We start from the raw sequence: 24,792 nt of genomic DNA, 5'->3' as shown, positions 1-24,792 counted from the left end.
AAGCGTTAGAAAGACCACTGCTTTGTAAACAGCTGTCTTGATCTTCAGATTGAGGTCGTGATTTTGAAGCACTCTGTCCTTTAGCTTCCAGAATGCCGTGATTTCCGTGTCCAGGTTAGCCCTAGTATTTATGAAGATTCCCAAGTATTTGAACTGCTCGACCTGTTCTAGAGTTTCATCCTCCAGGCTGACATCTCTTTGAAGGCTTTCTGGCAGACTTACCAGGATTTTGGTTTTGTCATTATTGAGTTTAAGACCTAAAGCTTCGTATATATGTTCAAAGGTATCCAACATTATCTGTAGATCCTCTGAGCTGCTAGCCTTAAGTGCGCAGTCGTCTGCATGTTGGAGTTTCGTGATAAACTCTGTACGGGCTTTTGCTCTGAGACGCTTCAGGTTAAACAGGCCTCCGTCAAGAATCGCTACGATCAGTGGAGTGGTAGAGCGTCTGTAGAAATTCCTGTTCTTGTTTTTTTTTTCTGATGATATTGGGATACTAGCAGAATACTGTTTCGTTATGTATTTTTTTGGTTGCATAGGTATTTATCCCCACTCTTATTGTGATTTGATAATAATAAATTTAACACATAACCATTATACATAGTTGTGTTTTTATTTACTATATACTCTAGTATTAGATTTGATAGACGCCGCCAGAACAACATAATCTGCTGGTATTGAAGTTTTCCTTTAGGAAAATAATTTGATTGAACTACTTTTCATCTAGGATAAGTCAGTAAATTTCTACCACCTTTGAATGTTGTGGTTGATACGACTGGTATCACAGAGCTTATACCAACTAAACCAGAGTTATTCAGAAAGGATATTGCTTTATCTTGCTTTATTCATGTGATACTCTGGATGCTCTGCTGTAACGTCAGTACATAGTGTATAGCCTCAAGCTAGATTTGTGGCAACCTGACAACGATAATTATAATTCCCGATTCAAACAACAAGTCAGCGTCGCAACATCCTTAGTATCCGAATAGCGAACACATTACGCGACTAACGTCATATCAGCGAATTTTATTGCGGAAATTGAAGGTGTGCGACGTGACATGTTACCAGAGATAATGGGAAGAACAAAGGACGTCACCGTAATTATATGCTTTTGTAAAATAGGGGGAGGACGGAATAAATGTTAGCTGTAAGCTATTAACCGACTCGGCTCCAGAGGAGATAGGGTTTGTGAAGTATTGGATCATCATTTAGACCCGTGGCGACTGCGTAATGAACTAATGACCCATGTTGCTTCCGGCTATCTCCCATGCCTCCATGCTCGCCTTATCGAGACTTCTGATAAAATTGCTTTCGGGTCCATTCGAATGGGCGTATAGCGGCGACATTACGCTAGCGGATGATTTATTCCGATTCGAATTTCTGATAATTTCGTGCTATATTCTCTGGTGGACACTGCTGCGAGGGTCAACTACAGGTATTGCCACCGACCTTAGATCTTCAGGGGATACAGTCATGAATTTTTTGTCAAGGGGCAAAGTTTACGATATCTATAATGAAAGTATTTTTCCAACGGTGCAATGCAACTCTAAAGAGACTTCGTATGAAGAAATGTTTTTCAGTAATATTTTTCATTATACAAGGTGAGTCTTTGACTCCTCGTACGAATATAATAGTAGATTCTTCGGGTAAAAAAAAAAAAAAATTCCAATACCATTTTTTCCGCTTCCGCCCTGATAAAAAGATATAGCCATTTTAAGTTTTCATAAAAAGTATGCTGTGCCACACCCGGAAAAACAAAATTACCTTCAGAATAACTAGTTGAATCTGTACACATCTGTGGTTCTTTGAAAGTGTTGCATTGCATCCAATTTTTCGAATTTCATAGATATTTTCAATTGTTGAACAAATTACTCGAAAACGGCGCATTATACGAAAATTGGAAAATACTTTCATTTTACAAAACTTTCAAACCTTCATTATAGCGTCCTACTTAGTTTCAAGAGTGGGGTTCTTTCAATTTTTGGTATTTTTATTGTACGTACTGGTCATAATGAGAAAACTGGAAGACGTGGGTGATTTCTTGTGCTCCAAAAAGATTCATCAAATAAATGAAAAACCATAATACGAAATTCATTTCATTCTTTGAAACCGTTTGTGTGAAAATAACATTTTTTTATGGTTTTTCGAAAGCCTGTATCTTTTAAACCGAGTCGATTGGGAAACAACGGTAAAGGACAAAAGGCTTGTTTTCGACATCAACAATCTACTATTGAAATATTTATACGAGCCAAAAACTCAGCCTGTATTTTCTTTATAGCAATTTTTTTTTATTTCGATCGTTCGAGGCTCCAACATTCTACAATCCCATTTGTTCCGATTTTGGTTTGTTATTTCCTGTGGAATCATAGACAAAGTCCTTGTAGCCTGTATATTCAGAGAAATAAAAAAGGGAGGGTAGTATTTTACTTGAATTCAATACCATATTACATCAAGTTACCTTCAGTGGTTCTTTCGAGACCGCCAAAGTGCTATAAATTAACAAATCATCCTTGTGGTAAAGAGAAATGGATTGTATATCCTTCGGTTGGAATATTTAACGCTACACTGTACTGATGAGTGGACAGTGATCCCAAAACCGGTTTACGGTTGCGTTTAGTTTAGACTGTCTGGGATTTCCTAAGCTCGTTCGTCTACCTGTAATTAACCACATACGAGGATGTATTGATATCTAGTTCGCCTAGACCATGCATAAAAAAAATATTGCGTTACCATAGCAACGAACAATAACTCATTAGAAGTGTCAGTGTGAAATTTGAGGTCAAAAAAGTAGAGTTAAGTAAGAGTTAAGCAATAAATTGAAAGAAAGAAGATGTCCACCGAAATTGTGAAAATCGAGAAATTGCAGTATGGAGCCATCATCAAGTTTCTGTATTTAAAAGGGTCTCGAGGTAAGCAGATTTACGAAGATATGCTTAATACCCTTGGTGATCAATGTCCTTCGTATGCGACCGTGACAAATTGGACTGCAAGCTTCAAAAGGGGTAAATTTTCCATTGAAGATGATGACCGATCGGGAAGGCCAGTTTCAGTGTCAGTCTCCGAAAATATCAATGCAGTTCATGACATGATTTTATCTGACCGTCGAATTGGGATAAAACGGATATCTGAAGTACTGAATATTTCATACGAACGCGTTCATCATTTAGTTCACGTCAATTTGGACATGAGAAAAATTGTTGCAAAATGGATCCCCAAACGTTTGAATGTTGACCAAAAGCGTGCAAGGGTGGAAGCATCGCGTTCGATCTATGGTCGATTTGAAAACGATGTATACTTCTTAAACCAAATCGTTAATATGGATGAGACTTGGCTACATTTCTAATATCCAGAAACAAAGCAGCAATCGATGGAATGGCGACACTCTGGTTCTCCAAGACTTAAGAAGTATCGTGTCCAAAAATCTGCTGGTAAAGTTCTTGCTTCAAGTTTTTGGGATCGAAATGGAGTAATCATGATTGATTCTTTGGACAAGGGTAAAACAATAATCGGAGATCACTATTCGACTTTACTGAACACTTTACGGAAAAAAAATTGAGAAAAAAGACGCGTAAAGCTATACAAAAGTTTTTTTTAGCAGGACAACGCCCCTGCACACAAATCAAATGTTGCCATGCAAAAATTCAAGATTTAGGGTTTGAATTACTAGAACACCCCGCTTATTAACTAGATTTGGCTCCATCTGACTATAATCTCTTTCCTCAAGTGAAGAAAAGTTTTGAAGGTCATAAATTTTCTTCCAACAAGGAGGTAATAAAAGCTGTGGAGGTCTGGTTTGCAGAGCAAGAAGAAACATTTTTTTTGAAATGTCTAGAGACGTTGCAGGTTTGCTGTAATAAGTGTATACAATTAAGAGGAGAATATGTTGAGTAATAAAATATTTTGACATGGAAATTTTTTTTGGTTCTATACTGAGCTAAGAATTCAATATATCCTCGTATATCTCTGACACAGTCGAGTGAGCAAAATGATCGATTTTTTTCTTACTATTCTGACAGGCTGCCCTATATACAGGTCTTTTTGGTAGAGGTACTTCGCAGGTCCAAGATATCCTATAAAGGAAAATGAAAATTTCAAGAGAAGTAATAAACTAATAGCAGGTACTGTATCTTTGTTAACGTTAAAAATGCGCCATCGCATTGAAACAATCTCACAGTGAAAAACGAAATTGGCAAAGCCCGACGTCCCATATACTTTTGTCATGTTTTACTGATACGAAATCAACGATTTTATAATAAGATCGCGGTAGATTTCCTTAAAACTTCTTGGCAGAGTTCCCATATATTCCATAACACTGGCTCTCCCATATATCACTGGAGTTGATTCATCCAGATTTAGCCACGTAGTAATCGAGAAGAGTGATTCTTTGCATTTTTCACGCCAGAAATTTCGTATATTTCGTGCATATTCGAATTTTGTTGGGGTTCAGGGTCATGTGATATTCAAATACGTAATATCATGGCTTGGATTCCACAATATTTTGATCTTTGATGCTGGTTGTTGGAGTGATTGATGTGGTGCATTTTTCGTAGGGTTGTAATTGATATCAGGTGTAGGAAATTTTGATGCTATTTCAGATAATTCGTTAATAATTATAACGCTTCGAAAAAGCCATGTTTTCGACAACAATTTGAAAACATCACTAAGTAACAAAAGGTCTCTCCTAAGCTACCCATCACCTCTTGTAGAGAGTGCATGTAAACTGAAAAGTTGCACAATTTAACATAAAATTTGTGTAGTGCGACTGAGTACTTTTATTGAAATTCTTGAATTTGTTGTGAATGAAAGATACGTTCTGTTTCATCACTTTTTTTCAAGATACGACCAGAAATTGTAATCTGTCTGTGTGTTGGCAAATAAGCTTGAAATTGTTACTTTGATAGAAAAGTAAGTCGCATAAGTTTAATCTCATCTGACCAGCTGTTGTATCGAATTATTTCTAGCTATAATTTTCCGTGGCCAGTGCATCACTGAAGAGAATCCCGACATTCTTACGCCATTGTTAGTCGGTCCATGCCAACTTTCGACATCAGAGAACAGGTGATCACAATAAAGCAGAAAACTAATAATAAACTTTCGAAGTTTTCAAGCGGCAACAATAGAAATCTTTTCAGTTAATTATATCCAGCATAAAACGATTAATTGTAAACGGTCTACATAATGAAAAATTTACATAAGTTCTGGACTGTGGAGCGGAAAGATGTTCAGTACAATAAATTCACGTTACCTAAATAAACGGGTCTCACTTATTGATCAGTACCCTACCATTTCGAATTGATGTTATTTTTGGACAGAAAAGATCTCGTATTCCCTCGGATGCGAATGGATGTTTGTTCTGATGATAGGGAAATAAAGTTTCATTATTGAACAGTTTTTATCCATCTTCAATTTTGAACTGCACCTATACTCCATTCACATTTATTTTAGCAGTCGGTTGGCCATGAAATAATTTTCTCAAGTTTTTGTAACTAGAACGGAGTAAGGTTGGCACTCATGAAATATCATAACGCCGTTGCCACAACTAATATAAATTTTTATTACGAAAATGCCGAAAGTGATTGAAAAAAGAGACAGGGTTTCAGGAAGCGCTATTTAGAATTCAGATCTGCTCATTCAAATAGTTGTTATACCCTGATATTCTAAAATCCACAATTCGTCAGACGGTAGCGAACATATTCAATGTAAGAGAATTTATATTATGTTTCATCTGAATCTAAACGACTTATATTTCAGCTGAATATTTCCACAATCAGAAAGATTGTGAATGAAATGGACGACAAAGAATTTCCTTCTATTGGGATACCCAAATACCCAAAAACCCAAAAAGTTTACTACAGGATTTTCGATGAATGTCATCGTAGAATAAGTTCCCGAAAATTTATTTTCCTATTTTCCATTTGACTTGTTCTATACATTATAAATGTCTTAAGGTACCAATAAATACCTAATTATTTTATTATTATATCAATGTATTAAGATGAACAGCCACAAATACGCGCCAGTTGTCCTGTTAATTGTTTATTCATGTGAAATTTTTGGTCAAAGGTGAAGTTCATCCTGACTTGAAACTTCCTTTAATTCCTTTTACACATATTGATTCAAGATGATTTTTGTTGAAGAATTTAACATTCTTGTAATTATCTGACAATTCTTTCGAAAGATACCCATTCCCAACCACTGCATCATATGCATTTCATCTTCGGGTTAATATTTTTGAAATCTCATCTGATGTTACGTATTCAAACTTTAGCCAAAGAAGATAACGAACATTAACTCTCCTCAAGCTAGTGCTTATTATGATATTATACTGATCTCTTGTATTTTCCATGCAAATATCTGGATTTGATATGCATTCAATCAGTTTGTATAAACTTCAATTATGTTCATCACATGTTTTCCGAAGAGATTCGACTTTGTGATAAAATACCTAATAACAGAAATTTTCACGTAGAACGGGCAACATAGCGTTGATTTAAAACCCAAAAATGTTTTGACAAGCTTCATAACCCCACATTTTCGTACTATACAGAGTGCAATGTATCAAACTTTCATAGCCAACCAATTGCTAAAATAAAAGTGAATAGAGTATACATAGATTGATGAACAAGTTCAGGCAGACGCGAGTGCTTCCGTAAAAAATAATTTAGGTCTTGTTTCATTCAATACAGAAAGGTTGACCTTTCACACAAACCTGCTTATTATTCACGTATCCTTAAAAAATAATTTAAGAGGTGTTGAATCTGAATCTTAGGCTTAAATTTTTTCCACACATAAGATCGTTAGTCCATAAACATGCTCCATGCTCAATTTCTCCCCATAGAAATTTATTGAATTGGTGTTTTGGCGCGATCTGGTCATGTTACAATTCCATTTTCAAAAAAATAAAGCCCGATGATCCGCCCTGTCGAAAAACCACACCAAACAGTCACACGCTGTGGATAGAATTTACAATTTTACACTTTGGACCAACGAGATTTCAATTTTGTTTCGAGAATTCCCAGAATCCAGATCGGTATTTCATTGTAGCGTTGTTTATAATACGATCTGGTAATTCATTATTGATTTACGTTGATGGCTGTTGTCCAAACTCAATATTATTCATCTATATCGTATTACCGATGATGGCAGCGTTGAATATTTTGTTTTGGTACCGAACGAAATGTAATAGTTTTAGGAACATTAAATCATTTTCCAAACAGAATTATTCGGATATCAAAGGATGGAGTGCTTTCGAGAGGCCCTGGTTCGACATAGGACATGAAATTGTTGGAATTATTGATATGCGGAAATTAAACAATATTATTTTTATTGCCTATTCATTATTGGTGGATAATTTATGTCTCTGATAACAAATATGATGGAAATTTTTTGTGTCATAATGATAAAATGGTTGTTTAGAAGTATTTAGATTATTTATTCTATGTTGACCATCTAGAAATACACTGTTTTCCAACATTGAACCATTCACAAAGAGTGGGAATATTGTCTGTTAAATTAATCTAAAAAAAACTATTGTAATATCGAGCTGTAGCTTGAAATTTAATGATTCGTGATACTCTGAGGAAATCCACTATTCACAACTTGTCTGTAAACAAATGCGAAGGCTTAGGGAGATGATTTCTCGATGAAAATGAGTGGGAGTAGTTGCTATAGTTTTTTTTCGAAATCGACCTCCCTTCCAAGATACAGCCTTTGGAAGGGGATGACGAGTTGTCAGTTTTTGATTTCTTTTACGGGTTCTAAAAAACACTGAGTCATAAAAATACCTAATATGAAGCACTAAGTAGACGTTACTGACACAAGTTTTTTAGATTTCATAACTTTATTATCAGGGGTTGAAAAAAACAACCCCTTATGATTTTTTTTCAAGTTTTGGAGGAAAATCATAAGGGGTTGTTATTTTCAACCCCTAATAATAAAGTTATGAAATCTAAAAAAATTGTGTGAGTAACATCTACTTAGTGCTACATATTATGTATAGTTTTATGACTCTATCAACTTGCCATCGCCTTCCAAAGGCTGTATCTTGGAAGGGATGAGGTTGATTTCGAAAAAAATTTATAGGAACTACCCCTGCTTATTTTCATCGAGGAATCATCTCCCTAAGTCCTTCGCATTTGTTTGCATACACCCTGTATAAAACACAACAAACAAGAGAGAAATTTTTTATTCTGACAAGTTTGAAAGTATACTTCATTTATTTGGGTGTGAATTAGGATCACTAATTTGGTGGATTTCAAACAGATCTCAACAAGTGTAACAAATCACCCTGACTGCCAACATCCGGCACCTCGAAATTACCGAATAAATTTGGCAGACTACAACAAAAAACCGTTTAAAATCAATTATCCTCAAGGAACAATCAGTTCTATAATTTGTTATAAGTTTTTTAAATATATTCGATGTAGAGTACTATTCAGAGAATTTCAGTGGGTTTAATCTCCTTCTGTTGTTGGGATCAGTTACTTCTCCAGCAAGAATATCTTCTTAACTCGAGTTGGATAGTGGTTCTTTAGGAAGAACAACCAAATCAGGGTGAAAAAATGCACATAAAAATATTTTTTTAGAATGAACGTTAGTAGAGGGCGAGGAGCTTAGCCACACATGCGAAAGGGCATGGTCAATGTAGAATCCCAGTCTAATCTATATTCATCCAATTGTCAAAATGACAAGCTATTTCTATGATGATAATTTCAGTCTCTGACTGAACCTTAGAATGTGCTATTTTCCAACGAGTGAATAATTTTCGCTTCAGCATGTATCGCTTAAAACCTCGCATTATTCGCCATATATCTCAAAAACGTTTGAACGTAGAAAAAATTTTGGGACAAAATTTGTGAAAAAATGTTATGCTCTACAACTTTTATAATGAATGCGAAAAAGATTTGAAGAACAGTGGGGAGATAATTCAAAAAAACTGATTTTTGTGGCCAATTTTAGTTGTTTCGGCTTTCTAAAACTGTCAGATTATATTTTTTCCGTTATTCTTGAATCATTAGCTTCAAAATAGAAAAAAATGCTACCGCGCTCGAGAATGTACACGTGACTTTTTTTTTGCAACTTTGGCGCCCTCCCACACATTTTCGACACGCTTAAGTTGTCAGATTAAGAGAATATATTCTTTTCAACATGTAATTAACCACATATATCTTAATCTGACGCTCGAGTATGTACAATGATCGTTTTTTTACTATTCTGACAGGCTCTCCTAGACAATGCCCCCTATGTATATACAGGTCTAATTTTTGGTAGAGGTACTCTACAGGATCCAAGGTACATATGTCCCCTTCGGCTCCCCCACTATTATAAATCCTAGGTTAAATTTCAAATTTGCTATTAAAATTAGTAAAACTTGATATTTTCCTTTTCCAGTATGGAAAATTTTTGTAGTGCTTGGTTCTGAAGAAACGGTCTGAAAATATTTGCATGAAATCTGTAATTCCTCGATTTATCTATTAGAAGAGTCCTCTGTTTCATTTTTTTATGTGACAATAGCTTCCAAGCTATTATTTTGGATGTAGGTTCATCTAATTTTAAATGAAAAGACTGATTAGTTGGCGAGGTCATTATTTTCCACGTTCCCAAAGGAAAAGCCAGTTGAAATCATTGCCTGTCTATCAGGAGCGAACCTGCATTCGACAAATCATCGATCCAGCTCGACTGCAGGTATAACAATCTCATTGATGGGGGAGAACTACAACAAAATTGTTGCTTTACACTCCATACACTGAACCAAAATGCATCATATTATTGTTATGCAAATTTGGCCGTATCAAATATGCAGCCAGCGACCGGGTCTCATGCCCTGCATTGAATGTGGAAACGTGCTCAGTGATAATTGCACAGAATTGACCTATTTCAATTCTACTTTCAGCATTATACGACCGTGTATTATTCCCTGCAAAATTCTCTGCAATTATGGGAACTGAATCCGAACTGAACATTGGCTGAATGGAGTGCGTCCATGGTGTTGAAGCGAGATAGTAATCCTTTAAAGTGTACGCGGACCATTACCGGTATGAGCATAATGGATCTTCCTATGGTATAGGTCCATGATTTTATCGTTCAACGAGATTGTGTTTGTTCCTGGAGTTCGTGTACTGTTTGTATTTCTTATGCATCTCTCTATCGGTGGGTTCATTTTGCGAGAGTTCACGTTATTATTACGATAACAACATGTACAACCGAGCCTTTTTATTCGTGAAGCTTGTCCCGAATTAATTTGATCGTGCTGTATAAGTAATGAGATGGTGTGCGGGCTTTCAGACAAACTTCAGTCCACTTTACGTTCTGGCAGTTTTGGTTTATTACTTGCAATAATAAACCACGTACAAAAACCTTATATTTTGAAGTTTAATGGACTCGACCATCATGAATTGAAGAAAAGAAAATACCGGTGAATTGGATTATTTGATAATTGAAATTGGGATAAGGTTTTGATATGACCTAGGTGGCCATATACAGAGCAGCTATAAACCAAAATGGTAACCTGTGATTCTTGTTTTGTCCCATAAATGTAGCATTCAGAGCTCAAACATACATGCAGCTATGTCCTCTTCAATGAAAGAACATATCTCCTTTCTGAAAATAACATCAATATAAAAAAGATCATTTCATGAATGGTTGAGTAAACAATTATAAAATTCTTCGAACCAATATAAAATGACATATCTCTTTCACGATAAAAAGTATGCAGATTCAAAATAATAATACGGAAAAACAAAATTTCCTATTTCTGAAACTCGAAAACTGTGAAATTATTGTATATTTGAACTTTCTATCCGGTTCTGAATTCTAAGTTAAATCGAGGAGCCTCTAATGCTCATAACGAAGAAAAAATCAAGATTCTTTCACTATGGCCTGAAAGGTTTCATCCTTCTTCAATCGAATGATCTCAAAAATTAAGTGAAATTGCCAGCATCATTCAGGATTCTGGATATGTTAGTTGAGATGACTGGTTGCATCCCTAATCCGGTACAACTGTTTCAAGTAATTGGTTCTACTGTTCAGCGGCAGTTAACACTGATTTAGAACATGTTTGTGTTTGATTAAACTGAAGTGGAAACGTATGTGTGCTTTGTTGAATTACGTCATGGCTGTTGTGGTAATCTGTCTTACATTCCTAAGCACATTCTGGGAAATTCTCCGAGAGCCATACCTGGGTGTATTGAGAAGCTTACTGTGGAGCTATTCTGTTTCGAGCTGTTTCATCGAGAGAAACTTTGACAATTCTAAATGGAGAGCGAATTCTCAGCAATTTTGATAAAAGATGGACACTCAATTAAACTTACTATTCGTGGAATAAAATACATTCTTCTTTCTTCAAATAACATTCAAGCTCCAACAATTCTATTCTTAGAGTTACTGTTTCTGGAAAATTCACAGGGAAACATTCCAAATCCACATCAAAATCTGAGAGGAAACAAATCGTTCATGTTTCAATTTGATGTCAAGACACTGTGTTAAGTTTTACTTTTTGAGATTCAATAGGAAATATCATCTTTCTGAAAATAACTCGAGAACACCTATTACCTTAAGGATATAACCAGCTTCAGATTATAAGAAAATGGATCAAGGAAGCGATACCAACGATTCATTTGATGAATCTGCCATTTTCGATCTGAAATGAAAACGTTCTGCCATTGTGACTTTGAAAATAGTTGAAATGCCTCCTTCACATAGTATTATATTACGCTGTTTTGAATTTTACACCATATTTCTGCTCAAATCCTCCTAAAATAACAACGGAGTTTGGCTCATTTGCAATAACCACATCTTAGTGCAGTTGAGAATGACACTTCATAAATAGAATGAAACACATCAGCAGTCACATCCATACGAACTGTCTTCTAGAGCACAACAAGTTACATTTGTAGGTACTTAAAAATAAAATTATTCTCCGAACGTTTTAAAATTCCAAGGGTTAGGTAATGAATTCATTCTGGACAGTTATGCCAAAAATTACTGCAGAGTATATCTATAAACGTAACACGATATCATGCACAAAAGAATTGGATTACTTATAAAATCGATATAATCTATAGTGCAGTTTTCTATTGAACCATCTACTACTTATTTTTTTTGGGAATCTACAAAACGACGCCCATTCACTTTCCATCCTAGGATAGTTTTTAAACTCCCTCTGTCCTCTGTCTCAGACAGAGGTTGAAATATATGATCTAGCCACTTGCTCACAATGTTGTCAATTGCATAGTTTCCTTTGAAAAATCGTTTTTCCTTTCAAGAAAGAGCTATTTACGTGAATTAAACTGGAAAATTTTGAGAGAAGGTCAGGTTTCAAAAACTCATTTAAAGACCCATCATTGCGTCACTAATTACCTCCACAGGGTGTTTAGAAATTTATAGGAAATAGCAACATTCAGTTCTATCCTGTATATCATCAAATTCTATTGAAAATCCTGCAGACTCGACACCAGGTGATAAACTAGATGAAAAAGGCTAGAAATAGACAACAACATGATCAAAATCTATACACACCTTAAAAAGTTATTTCGAAATGAATTTGGTGAAAAAAATTTTTTTCCAGGAGTGTATTTTTTTCCCTTTTAAAGAAACACAAGTACTGTGAAATCACCTCAGGATGACTTTACGTTGAGGAGAAACACATCATGCCTTCAGTATTTCGCGGCACACTGATTTTTTCTACTAGAATCAAGGGAACTCTTATCTGTTCGCTCTACTATATTTGTTGGCGCTGAAAGTTGTACTCCGCACGTTGACGTATATCGCGAAATAGAAAAACTAGGTCAATTTATTTTCCTGTTGACATATTTCCGGAGACTAGATGAAAACTTCAGCTTTGATTCGAAATCCCCCATTGATAGACGCCAGGCGATAATTAATTACAGTCGTGTCGAAAACAATTAATATAACAATGGGGGAGCGATTCGTTTGTTCTGAGAATAGGGCGCAAAAAGTGGTTTCCGAAGTGTGAATAAATCATCAGACAATACCTACCTACATTCGTCGAATTGAACAGAGAAATCGCAAAAAAAAATCGTAGAGAGCCAACAGAGGCGGATCGCAGTCGGATCGACAGTTTAATTGATACTTCAGGCGTCGTAGAGAGGAATTGTGAATTTTTTTCTACAGAAAAGGCGAGCACATAGATGTTCTATTTTATGAGACCCACTGGAAATGAAACTGAAGTTGGAAAAGGCCGGTTTTTTTTGATCGAACGTATAAAAATGGTTTTTTTCTTCTCTTTTCAGGATGATATCGATTTTGTTTGAAATTTCCCTATAATCTTTGAAGAATTGAATATTGTAATGCTTGAATTGGGTTAACTATTTTTGCTCTATGAATAATGATAATAAAGATTAACCATTGGCTATATATGCTGTACTATACTATACCATACTATAATATACTATACTATACTATTCTATACTATACTATACTATACTATACTATACTATACTATACTATACTATACTATACTATACTATACTATACTATACTATACTATACTATACTATACTATACTATACTATACTATACTATACTATACTATACTATACTATATTGTCCATTCAGGAATGATTGACATCTTGGGTGGCTATGGAAAATTGAATTTGAGTTGGTAATAGGCCATAAGTTAAGATTTTGTGTTGCGGAATTCAGGTTGGTATTGTAAATGAACAGTGATTAATTATAAGTGAATCTATGCACTGAACCACTGACTGACGATAATTTGAATTTTGTACTGCTGTTTATGTCCTTAATTCATTCGTACAAATTAGAAACATTATTCTATGAATTCTGAATGCAGATTAATATGCTCTGAATTGGAATATTTCTTCTTTTCAAATGCTTTTCTAGGTTATATTTATTTATTCCAATTCTGTGATTAAAACTGCAGAAATTCTTGAAGCTCTTTCATGAGCTGCGTCTGGACTTTCAAGTCCAACTGTGATGTCAATCATTTTTGAATGGACTATACTATACTATACTATACTATACTATACTATACTATACTATACTATACTATACTATACTATACTATACTATACTATACTATACTATACTATACTATACTATACTATACTATACTATACTATACTATACTATACTATACTATACTATACCGTACTAAGTTTAGTTTAGTATAGTACAGACACCACCAATCACCATTGGTGACGTCTGGTCCATAGAGGACAAGAGGATTTGAGAGCTTCAACCATTATTGTAGACATTGACTCAAAGATTGTGTTTCAAAAAGATTGCCATGCTCAATAGTTCGAGAAAACATAACTTTATTATGCCTGTAGAAGAGTAGACATTTTGACTTATCATTATGAGAAAGTATGCATATGGTCAGGGTTATTTCAAAAATAGTAAAGCCGTTTTTAGGAAAAGTCGGTCCTTTTATGTTGTTAATGACATTACTTGCAAAAGCTGTTTTCCTTCATATAAGTAGTTTGCTTTGCAATCATTTTGATTATCGTAACTATTCTATTCTTTTCTTACTATATGTACTATAATTTACTAGACGTGTAACATTGTTAATGTCTGACCTACAGTTCAATAAAACAGGATTTTTGAGCTCCAGATATTTACTTTTCTTTTCTTATGACCTCTTCATATTTTCTACTTTATATTCTGATTGGGATAAGTTTCAAAAAGCATCGCAAATTCTACAATCAAGGTTTACCTCATCCGAAGTATCTTCAAGATATTTCCACATTCATATTAATTGGGGTAATAAGTCTATGGGCATTTCCGTGCCTGCTTAGAATAGACCGATTAAATAACGGTCAAAGTGGTGACGAAAGAGCTCAACTGAAATAAGAATTTTTGGTCGAGTAATTCCCAAGAGTGGAGATCAAAATTTGTTGTAGAAATGGTGCAATTCAGCATCCTCCGACTTTGGTGAGCGGGACACTTGTGAAAGGGGAGATTTATGCGATCTCATTTTCAGACATTTGAAGCACTCAAAGCCGATTTCAAATGGAATCCTGAAAGTGCAAAAATGCAAATCGAATTCTTGTGAAAAGGCCGGTGAATATCCCTCCATTCATTGATGTTGCAATCTATTCACTGGCACTGAAATCTAGTTTGGTTGTTTTTCATGAGCCAATTCATACAAAATAATTATTTAGCTCTGTTCTAGTGACAACTCTGCCTCTGCTCTGTTAATTTCTCGACGAAAAACTTTTCTACTAAATAAATTACACCTAGTTTATTGACCATTGACCTTTCTACAGGGTGAGTCCTTGACTCGTACAAATATATTAACAGTAGATTATTAAGGTCAAAAGAAACAGTTTTTTTCTTCACCATTTTTTCCGAATCGGCTCGGTTTGGAAGATACAGGCTGTTGAAAAACCATAAAAAATTTTATTTTAGTTCTATCTCACAAATAAAACGCTTTCATCGAATGAAATGAATTTCGGAATATAGTGTTTCATTTATTTGATTAATCTTTTTCGAACACAAGATATCACCCACGTCTTGCATTTTTCTCATTATGACCATTTCGTACGCTTTGTAAAATAAAAATATTCTTCTTATTTTATAGTAGAATGCGCCGTTTTCTTGTTATTTGATGTTCACAAATTAAGAATTATCTGTGAAATTCGAAAAATTGGGTACTTTCGCTAAATACAAATCTGTTTAAAAGATCCACAGATGTGTAGTGCCACAGATTCAGCTAGTTATTCTGAAGGTAACTTTGTTTTTCCAGGGATGGCACAGCTCATTATGAAACTTAAAATGGCTATATCTTTTTATCAGGGCCGAATAAAAAAAAATGGTATGGAAAAAAAGTGTTTCTTTTGACCTCAAGAATCTACTGTTTAAAAATTCATACGAGTCAAAGACACACCCTGTATAGAATCTTGAGTTTATAACTTGTCAGCTTTATATACTACTGAAATTTCATTCACATTCTCTTTCTCTTACAGAATGACAGCGTAGTGGATACTAATCTTGCTTCAGAAGAAATGACAGCAGTGAACACGGTGAGTGAAAAAATTTCAAATGATTACAAACTTTTTTGATCGGGCCAGTGTGAGTTACATTGAGGACACCTGGAATTTAATGATGAAGATTCTTGAATGAAATTGTGTGGAATTTCAGAACGAAGTCAATCTCCCCTTTCAACTCATCATTTTTTGATAATTCCGAGAAGTGAAATATCTGCCCCTACCTGATCCTGAAAGTTTGGATGAGTTATCGATTTCCAAAAAAGCGTGTGAAATATTCCATTAACCGACCGAATATAGCTCGCTGTTTCACGGCGGGACTCGCTCCTTCATTAAAATATTCCTAAATCGGCGTAGAAGCCCTCGAAACTTAGAATATTGAACGTCGAAATTAAAATGCAAATGAAGAATATAAAACTAAACTTCATCCCCACAAACTTCAAAATTTAGACATCAAATTTTATGCTTCCATAAAGGGTCCAAATTAACTACATAAAGTGGGTGGAAATGGTCCGGGTCATAACTGAGTTAATATTTTAAACGACAATGACAATAAAGTTCTTCTCTGCATAGTAGTTGATTACGTCAATTGCATAATCTAATTCGAAGACCATAAACCGAGGGATTAGTATGGTAATATACAGAGCGAGCATTATTACAGCTGAGAAATTCCCATGTTGAATATTGTATCATATAAAACAGATGAATTAGTCTACTGAGTAGAATATAAACTGTATATGACGTCAGAACGTTGAGAGACGTACAGAATTGTTCGAAATAAAAAGTTCCTGAATCCTTAGAGGTCTTGTTTTGGGACAAGCATATTTCCAAAAAAGCATTGAAAAGATCCATTTGGGTCTCTGAATATGTGCTCAAATTCCAATCAAATTATACTATAGAAAAAGATGTTTGGACTTAACAAATTACACCTGAGTACATGGGTCAGAAATTGGCGAAGGTTACAATTTTTTTCAATCCATGGTTGAGTAAAATATGGAAAACTTCAGGAATGTTTTTGAAAGAGTGTAATATTTGCATCATTTTTTATCGGATTCAATTGAAGATCCTTTTCGCTAGAGATTTGGAGAGGATTGAAATATTTGCTTCTCCAACATGATAGCATTTCATAAATGCTGTATTTCCGAAATGAAGCAAAGATTCTTCCTCATATCTTTGACCAAAAGGTATACAGGGTATTTTCAAAGGTAAGGCTTTTTTTTCGACAGAAGATAGAACTCATCAAAATAAGTCGTTTAACCAAAAATTTTCTATATCAGGGGTTCCCAACCTTTTTTTACCAGGGACCTTTTTTATATTATTCTTGTTAGATAATAAATCTGAAAATTTTATGGAGCTCGAGGCAGCCGTTCGATCTTTACGATTATTTAATTGATTCCATCTTTTCGGAAATTTTTTCGAGTGGATTATCTCTCAATAACAATACCGCAGATGGAAATGTGATACATATTCTGAGAGAGCAACTCTTCTTGTAATAAATCTGAAAATTTTATGGAGCTCGATGCAGCCGTTACGTCTTGACGATTATTTAATTGATTCATTTTGGAAATTTTTACTTATAATCACAATTGAAGTTTGCAAATAAAAGATCGAAGGTTATCTTCAAAAATGAATGAATTTGCGACGTCCTCTAATTTTTCAGCAAGTTTGTATTGACTGTACTACTGATTCTATTCACTAACGCCATCTATTAAACAGTAGTTGGGAACCACTGGTCTATATAAAATATCCAAGATGGCTGAGATACAACCCCTAGAAGTTCGACAAAATTTCATTGAATTTCTAGTACGGGACTCGGGGACTGTGGAAGGTGACTCCGACAACGCAAAAACGAAACAAAACATAAACATATGGCTGGACAATGAATGGTTCAGTACCAAGTTCATCGGATTAGATGCATCAGGTCACTTTTGAGAGAATCATAATTGTTGTATCGTGCAATTTAGGGTGAATGAAAAATGTTGAGAATCGAGGCAGTTTCTTCAATGTGCTTGTCTTAGTTGTGTTGAAAAAGTGTTATGATGTTTACACATTTCATCCCATTTTTACGAAGATTGTTGGAATATTCGAACAAGAAGATTGTGATTGTGTCTGTTCTGTCAGTTGGTATCGAAATGAGCCATTTCATAAAATCGTGTAAGTTACTAAAAAGTAATGAGAACAATTCGGCAATCCTGAGTGTCCATTTTCATTACCACGTAAATATCGAACGGGCCAATATCCTAAACGAAACCACATGGTCGAATCAGGAGATTTTCCCACTGCTTTGCGATAATTCAGCTAACAAACGATGTAAGTTCGTATTAGGATTTATTTCAGTAATCATTCTCAATTTTTTTTTCAATTTTGTCATTTTGAAACGCTGCATTATGACCAGTTCTAGCTTCTGTTGAAAAAAAAGCTTCACCTTCAAATACACCCTGTATGTACCAAATAGTTCTGTGGGTAAATAGAAGCATTTTTTCAGGAAATATATTTCTCAGTAGATTCTTAACATTTGCGAAGCAGAAAGTATGTCATATGATGTGAAGCTTGTGGTGTAACACCACCAACACCAGTAACAAGTTGTTACTCTTTGGTAACACCTTGCCATTTTGCGAATTGAATATTGATCAGATGTGGACCTAGCGTTGGATTTCCCGGAAAGGCGACAAGAAATAGGAAGTCCGGGAAAAATATATAAGCGAACATTCCGTCTCCTCTCGTTTTCCCGAAACAAACTCCCCAACAAGAGCTAACCGCCAATCAGCAACATGAGGACAATTTTACGATGTTGACCGAGTAAGGCATTATTCCTATTTTCCTGGCCATCTGATACCCCAGCTGGGTACACTCTACGAAATGGCCAACGGCGACGTATCGAATCTACGGATGCTTTCATTTCCGAATAGATGAAATTCAATCTGATGTCGTCTTCCATTTATATTGTATAGCGGTACGTTTTGTTTATTACACGGTATCATTTCGATGAAATATGGGTGGGTTAGAATCAGTTCACTTAAGTATACTCAGATATAAGGCTCTTCTATACAGACCTGCTGTTAAAGGATTTTGAGATTTATTTTATCGTTCTAACATTATTGATAGTAATATTGCATTTCATTTTCTTGTATACAGATTTAGGCTTATTTTGTTTTGTTCATGACATGCTTGACACATATTCTGTTTATTATGCTTGTTGAATCATGACGTCATCATTTTTAAGATCATGAGAATTTTCACGGAAATACTTACATAGTTTATCAGGCTACAAGACCTACAAAGGGTACGTTCATTGTATCCGTGGAAAAGTATAGTTACAATCAAAGATTATAAAGTAGAAAGATGGGAAACGAAGGGACTGAAGTGATGTGAGCGCCATCTGTGTGTCAAATGTGTTACTAAGACCCCGAGACTGCTTGAAATATCAATTTGAGGGCCATTTGCAGAAACCTATGGAATTTGGTAAGATTTCAGATGCCCACTTTGATAAAAGAGGTTTTGATTGACTGTTTTGATTCTCGTAGTGCTTTCTGTTTATCTAGGACCATCTAGTTGTTAATTATTACATTTTTTGTCTGATTTCTTGGTGAAAACCTCCGAATTTCGTTCGAAAATTATTGCATGTAGAAGAACTGTGGATCAAATATAATGGATTTCCCGAAATTAAGGTTTTTACTCCACTAAGGAAAATGTAAATGTGAGTATTAAAACTCGTACCATGTGACTCGGTGGGCTCCGAAATGGATACAATTTTCAGGGCTTAAAGCCAATGATTTGAGCAAACACGACTGACTACACGATGTGCAGTGAACATTTTACTGCAAGTCAACACGTCTGATCACAAAACAAAACCATACTTTGGTTTTGTCGCTCAGAATGTTTGTTTTCTAGTCTCAGCTAAGTCCATATTGAAATACTTACAAGTAATAGAATTCGAATTAAGCGCCCTTCCAGTATAAAACAGAAAACTGTTGTTGAACAGTTTCCTGTATAGACCGAACTTTTTCAGCGCCATCTCATTGTCAAATGTGGCAAAAAGGCCGAAATGTAGTTGGTTTTTAGAACAAGAGATTTGAGTGCGTTTCCTATCTGTTTCCTCTATAATCTTTGGTTACAATAAATCGCTGCCATAGGAAATTAATTGCGATCAATATAAACAGATATACCTAAAATGTTTTGTCAGTTGAACTCAAAACAAAAACGAGAGTTGAGATCGCTTTATGGTAGAGAACACGATATTTCAACATCGAGCGATACTAGTTTATATGAATCTTAAAATAGTGGAACCTCAGACCTTCTTATGAACCTAAAAACAGGTGTTTTGCTGCCAAATCTAACATCTCTACCTGTCAGTGACTGTCACCTTTCTTACCGTTGAAAAATTGGTTATGAAGATATTTGTCATATCATCTGTTGTGAAATTGTGCTGAGAAAAGTTCTGTGAAGTTATTCCCGATATTTCTCCATTGAAAATGGAAATTGGATTATCTAGCCATCATCAAATACCTCTATTCAAAAGCGTTAAGAGGTAAGCATATTTACGAAGATATGCTTAATACCCTTGATGATCAATGTCCTTCGTATGCGACCGTGAAAAATTGGACTACAAGCTTCAAAAGAGGTAAATTTTCCATTGAAGATGATGACCGATGGGAAGGCCAGTTTCTGTGTCAGTCCCTGAAAATATCGATGCAGTTCATGACATGATTTTATCAGACCGTCGAATTGGGCTAAAACGGATATCTGAAGCACTGAATATTTCATACGAACGCTTTCATCATATACTTCACGTTAATTTGGACATGAGAAAAATTGCTGCAAAATGGATGCCCAAATGTTTGAATGTTGACCAAAAGAGTGCAAGGGTAGGAGCATCGCTTTCGATCTGTGCTCGATTTGATAACGATGTAGACTTCTTAAACCGAATTGTTACTATGGATGAGACTTTGGTACATTTCTACGATCCAGGAACGAAGCAACAATCGATGGAAAGGCGACACTAAGGTTCTGCAAGACCTAAGAAACTTCGTGTCCAAAAATATGTTGGAAAAGTTCTTGCTTCAGTTTTTTGGGATTGCCATGGTGAAACATAATTGATTTTTTGGATAAGGGTAGAACAATAACCGGAGATTACTATTCGATATTGCTGACCACTCTACGGGAAAAAATTGAAGAGAAAAGACGCGTAAAGCTATCCAAAGGGGTTTTGTTTTTGCAGGACAACGCCCCTGCACACAAATCTCATGTTGCCATGAAAAAAATTCGTGATTTAGGGTTTGAATTACTAGAAAACACCCCTTATTCAACAGATTTGGCTCCATCCGACTATTATCTCTTTCCTTAACTGAAAAATAGTTTAAAATGTCGTAAATTTTCTTCCAACGAGTAGGTAATAAAAGCTGTGGAGGTCTGGTTTGCAGGGCAAGAAGAAACATTTTGTTTGAAAGGTCTAGAGACGTTGCAGGTTCGCTGTAATAAATGTATCCAATTAAGAGGAGAATATGTTGAATTTAGACCAAGTTTTGTTGGTCAATTTTCATTTGTGCCTGTGTACAGGAGCACAAATGAAACTCCTGCACATATTCTGTTACCCTATTGAAACCTTCATAAGCTGAGGATAATACTCTCAACATCAACTCGCGGTAGTTTTGTCTCAGTAGAGACCAGACTTGCAGAAGTGCAAAGGAACAATAGATCTCATGGCCTCCATTCACCCTCTAAATATTCCCGTGCAAGAACAAGACAAATAAGCTATCTGCCATGAGTTGATCTTTGGTGTCTCGTGGCTCTACTGTTGAAATCAGTAAAGCAGACTAGCTCACTAAAAAGAGCTCATTGGGAAGAGTTAGGAATCCTCATGATAAGGCAGCCTAGGCTTCTGAGGACAACGTCAGATGTTAACTTCATAGACGATCTTTTGAAGATTGATTGAGTAGAATATTAGGAAAAAGACAAAATCGACCACAATCTCAATCTAATCAACGAGTCCAAAACGAACGACAGATCCAGCTCCTGCTCTTTAGGACCCGACAACCCCAACAACAAACATCCCGCATTCCACCTCCATGATCGATAAAACCATATTCAAAAGTCCCCCGCCCGCAAAACCAAGAAACTTCAATTGATAGCGAATACAGGACGCTGCCGGCATTATTCTAATGAAGACAAACGAGCGGGAGATAGATTATGCCCCCCCACAGGTTGCAGGCAATGAAAAGGGTAGAGTATAATGAGAGAAACTCTGACATGACATATTAGGCGGTTTTCCTAACTGCCGCAACGTGGGGCGCTCCCGGCAAATGAATGAAAGTAATCAGGGGTCTGGTCGATTTGGACGTTTCAAAATGGCGCGTCGCGACGCCCGCTATCGGACTCCGAAGGCTATCATAATTATTCGCCACGTCCGTTTTTGCTACGCGCTCTTCGATCAGGGGAATCACGAGCGCTGTCATTGCTGAACGTTAACTGAATTCGCTTTATTATTTCCGATAACGGAAACGTGGCATGACTGGCTGGCGTGGGCGTTGGGAGACCCCCATTCCGTCTGACTTTCAGACTTCGATGATTCTGATAGAACGAATTATAAACGGTGGGATATCTCTTGTTTTTTGTCATTTTTTTTTCAATATTGGCAGCACTGTAACTATTGACATATTGACACTTAAGCAGAATTGAATTTTTCAATTGAGAGATGAAAACTTTTCTACTGGGTGGTGGAGCGATTTGTCTGATTGAATCTGAACCCTTTTGACTTTAGACTTTAGGGGTGGGTTTTTACTATCTGAGTACATTATATTATTCCGGTTAATTCCAAGATGCCATTGCTATAGTGGTCCATTCGCTCTAGCTTTGAAAACATTCATTGGAAGCACTCTTGTGGGTTTAAGAGGGCATATCAGATATAGAGAGGGTAACTAACCTTAAAATCAACCATAATCTACAGATGAAATATAGACAGCTAAACTACTAAAATTTTTGGGATACCTAGCGGCAACATTTAAGTGAAAAGAGATTCTGGATACTGATCTTTCAAACTGACATACACTACTCAAAGTTTACGAAATAAAAATATATGAAGGGAAAAAAAAACAGTATGCATTAAGATGAGTGTCTGCCTACGGATAGCCTGCCTGAATTGGCAATAGAAAGCAAGACTGCTTTAGAGTGACGACGTAGTAGAAAAATGAACAAAATGAAGTTCTAGCTCTTCGTGGTTCTCTTACCGATTCGACATTAATTTTATCAATGAAAGTTGAAGGAAAGTTTTGGCAAATGGCACTCAAGACATTGGCTAGTTGTTGTAATGTCTGCGGTGGGTCAGGTGAGCGGTGTGATTGCTGTGTCATTGCAGACAATACAATTTCGCTCTCGATTTTTTGCGTCAAAAATGAGCAAGGGATTAGACCCCAATAAAATGACCTATTTGCTACTTTGTCTAAAAATCAAGATGTTCTATTACTGTACTAGAATATAGTGTGCATTGAAGTTGTTTTGAAGATTCTAGAAAACCAAACAGTTGATGATTCAATGGAGAATTGCACCCCAGACAGCTTTTCGAAGTCAACTCAAAAATGAAAAGTGGAAAAATAAAAAAAAATTGTTTTCTCCTAAACAGGGCCAGATATTTGGAATTTTGGAACGAAAATTATAGGTTTTCGAACAAGCTGAATCTATTGCGAGCGATTTCGAAAGCCTATCCCCCTTCGTTTAGATTTTCATCTTGGAAATGGCATTTTTCAAAAATTGCAAATTTCAATCTGCGATATCTCCTGTTATATTCCTCTGATCATTTGGGATTTCTGATTCTATAATCAGCGTTGCCTAAGCTTCCATCCTAGCACAAAAACTCGATTTCGAAAATCTCGATTTTTTGGGTAAAAAATGATCAAGGGATTAGACCCCAATAAAATGACCTATTTGATACTCTGTCTAAAAATCAGGATGTTCTATTACTGTCTTAGAATATGGAGTGCATTGAAGCTGTTTCGCAGATTCTAGAAAACCAAACAGTTGATGATTCAATAGAGAATTGCACTCCAGAGAGCTCTTCGAAGTCAACTAAAAATGAAAAGTGGAAAAATAAAAAAAAATGTTTTCTTCTGAACAGGGCCAGATATTTGAAATTTTGGTATGAAAATATAGATTTTCAAACACGTTGAACCTATTGAAGGCAATTTCGAAAGCCTATCTCCATTCGTTCAGATTTTCATTGTGGTAATGGCATTTTTCAAAAATTGCAAATTCCACTTGATAGAAGACACCTGATCAAGACCGAACGGTTGCGCAGAGATGGATGAAATCTTGAGATTTATTACGAGGAGAGCTGCTCTTCCGGAATATGTATAAAATTCGGATCTACGATGATTTTCCTGGAAGATATGTGACTCTAAAGTTGACCTTAGAATGATTCCCATAAAGATGAAATTAGTTGAAACTTCCTCGAGACCGAACGGTTCTGCCGAAATGGACTAAATTCTCAGATTTATTACAATTTTTTTCAGAATATGTAGCACATTTAGATCTATGAAAATTTTCCTGGATGATCAGTGACCTTCGAAAATTCCCAAAAAGTTGGGATCAGTTAAAACTTCCTCAAGACCAAACGGTTATGCCGAGATGGATTTTAGAATGCCTTGTATGGAAAATCATATACGAATGGCTGCCGCAAAAGGAACAAAACTATATACCGAAATATTTTCATTCAAGATTATTACTCATATAGAAATTCGGCTCCACACTTGAACACTACGAAATTAGAGAATTCCCTCAAACACGTAGGTAAGAAAATTTAGGGTCTTGAAACTTCTCGCAACTTCTGAACGTGAAA

At 35.6% G+C, this 24,792-nt stretch overlaps 1 protein-coding gene across 2 annotated transcripts in view; it reads left to right on the top strand.

Annotated features, from left to right (window-relative positions):
- Positions 1 to 24,792, top strand: part of LOC123306258 — a 265,491-nt gene that overhangs the window by 38,452 nt on the left and 202,247 nt on the right. For both annotated transcript variants that reach the window (XM_044888158.1, XM_044888159.1), the window contains exon 2: positions 15,945 to 16,001. In XM_044888158.1, the coding sequence (XP_044744093.1) occupies positions 15,984 to 16,001 (18 nt within the window). In that variant the 5' untranslated portion in view covers positions 15,945 to 15,983. The remainder of the gene's footprint in view (positions 1 to 15,944; positions 16,002 to 24,792) is intronic.

The sequence above is a fragment of the Coccinella septempunctata genome, chromosome 2 (genome assembly GCF_907165205.1).
Source record: "Coccinella septempunctata chromosome 2, icCocSept1.1, whole genome shotgun sequence".
NCBI classification, from domain to species: Eukaryota; Metazoa; Arthropoda; class Insecta; order Coleoptera; family Coccinellidae; genus Coccinella; species Coccinella septempunctata.
Note: the sequence above shows the minus strand (reverse complement) of the source record. Positions and strands in the feature narration are given on the sequence as shown.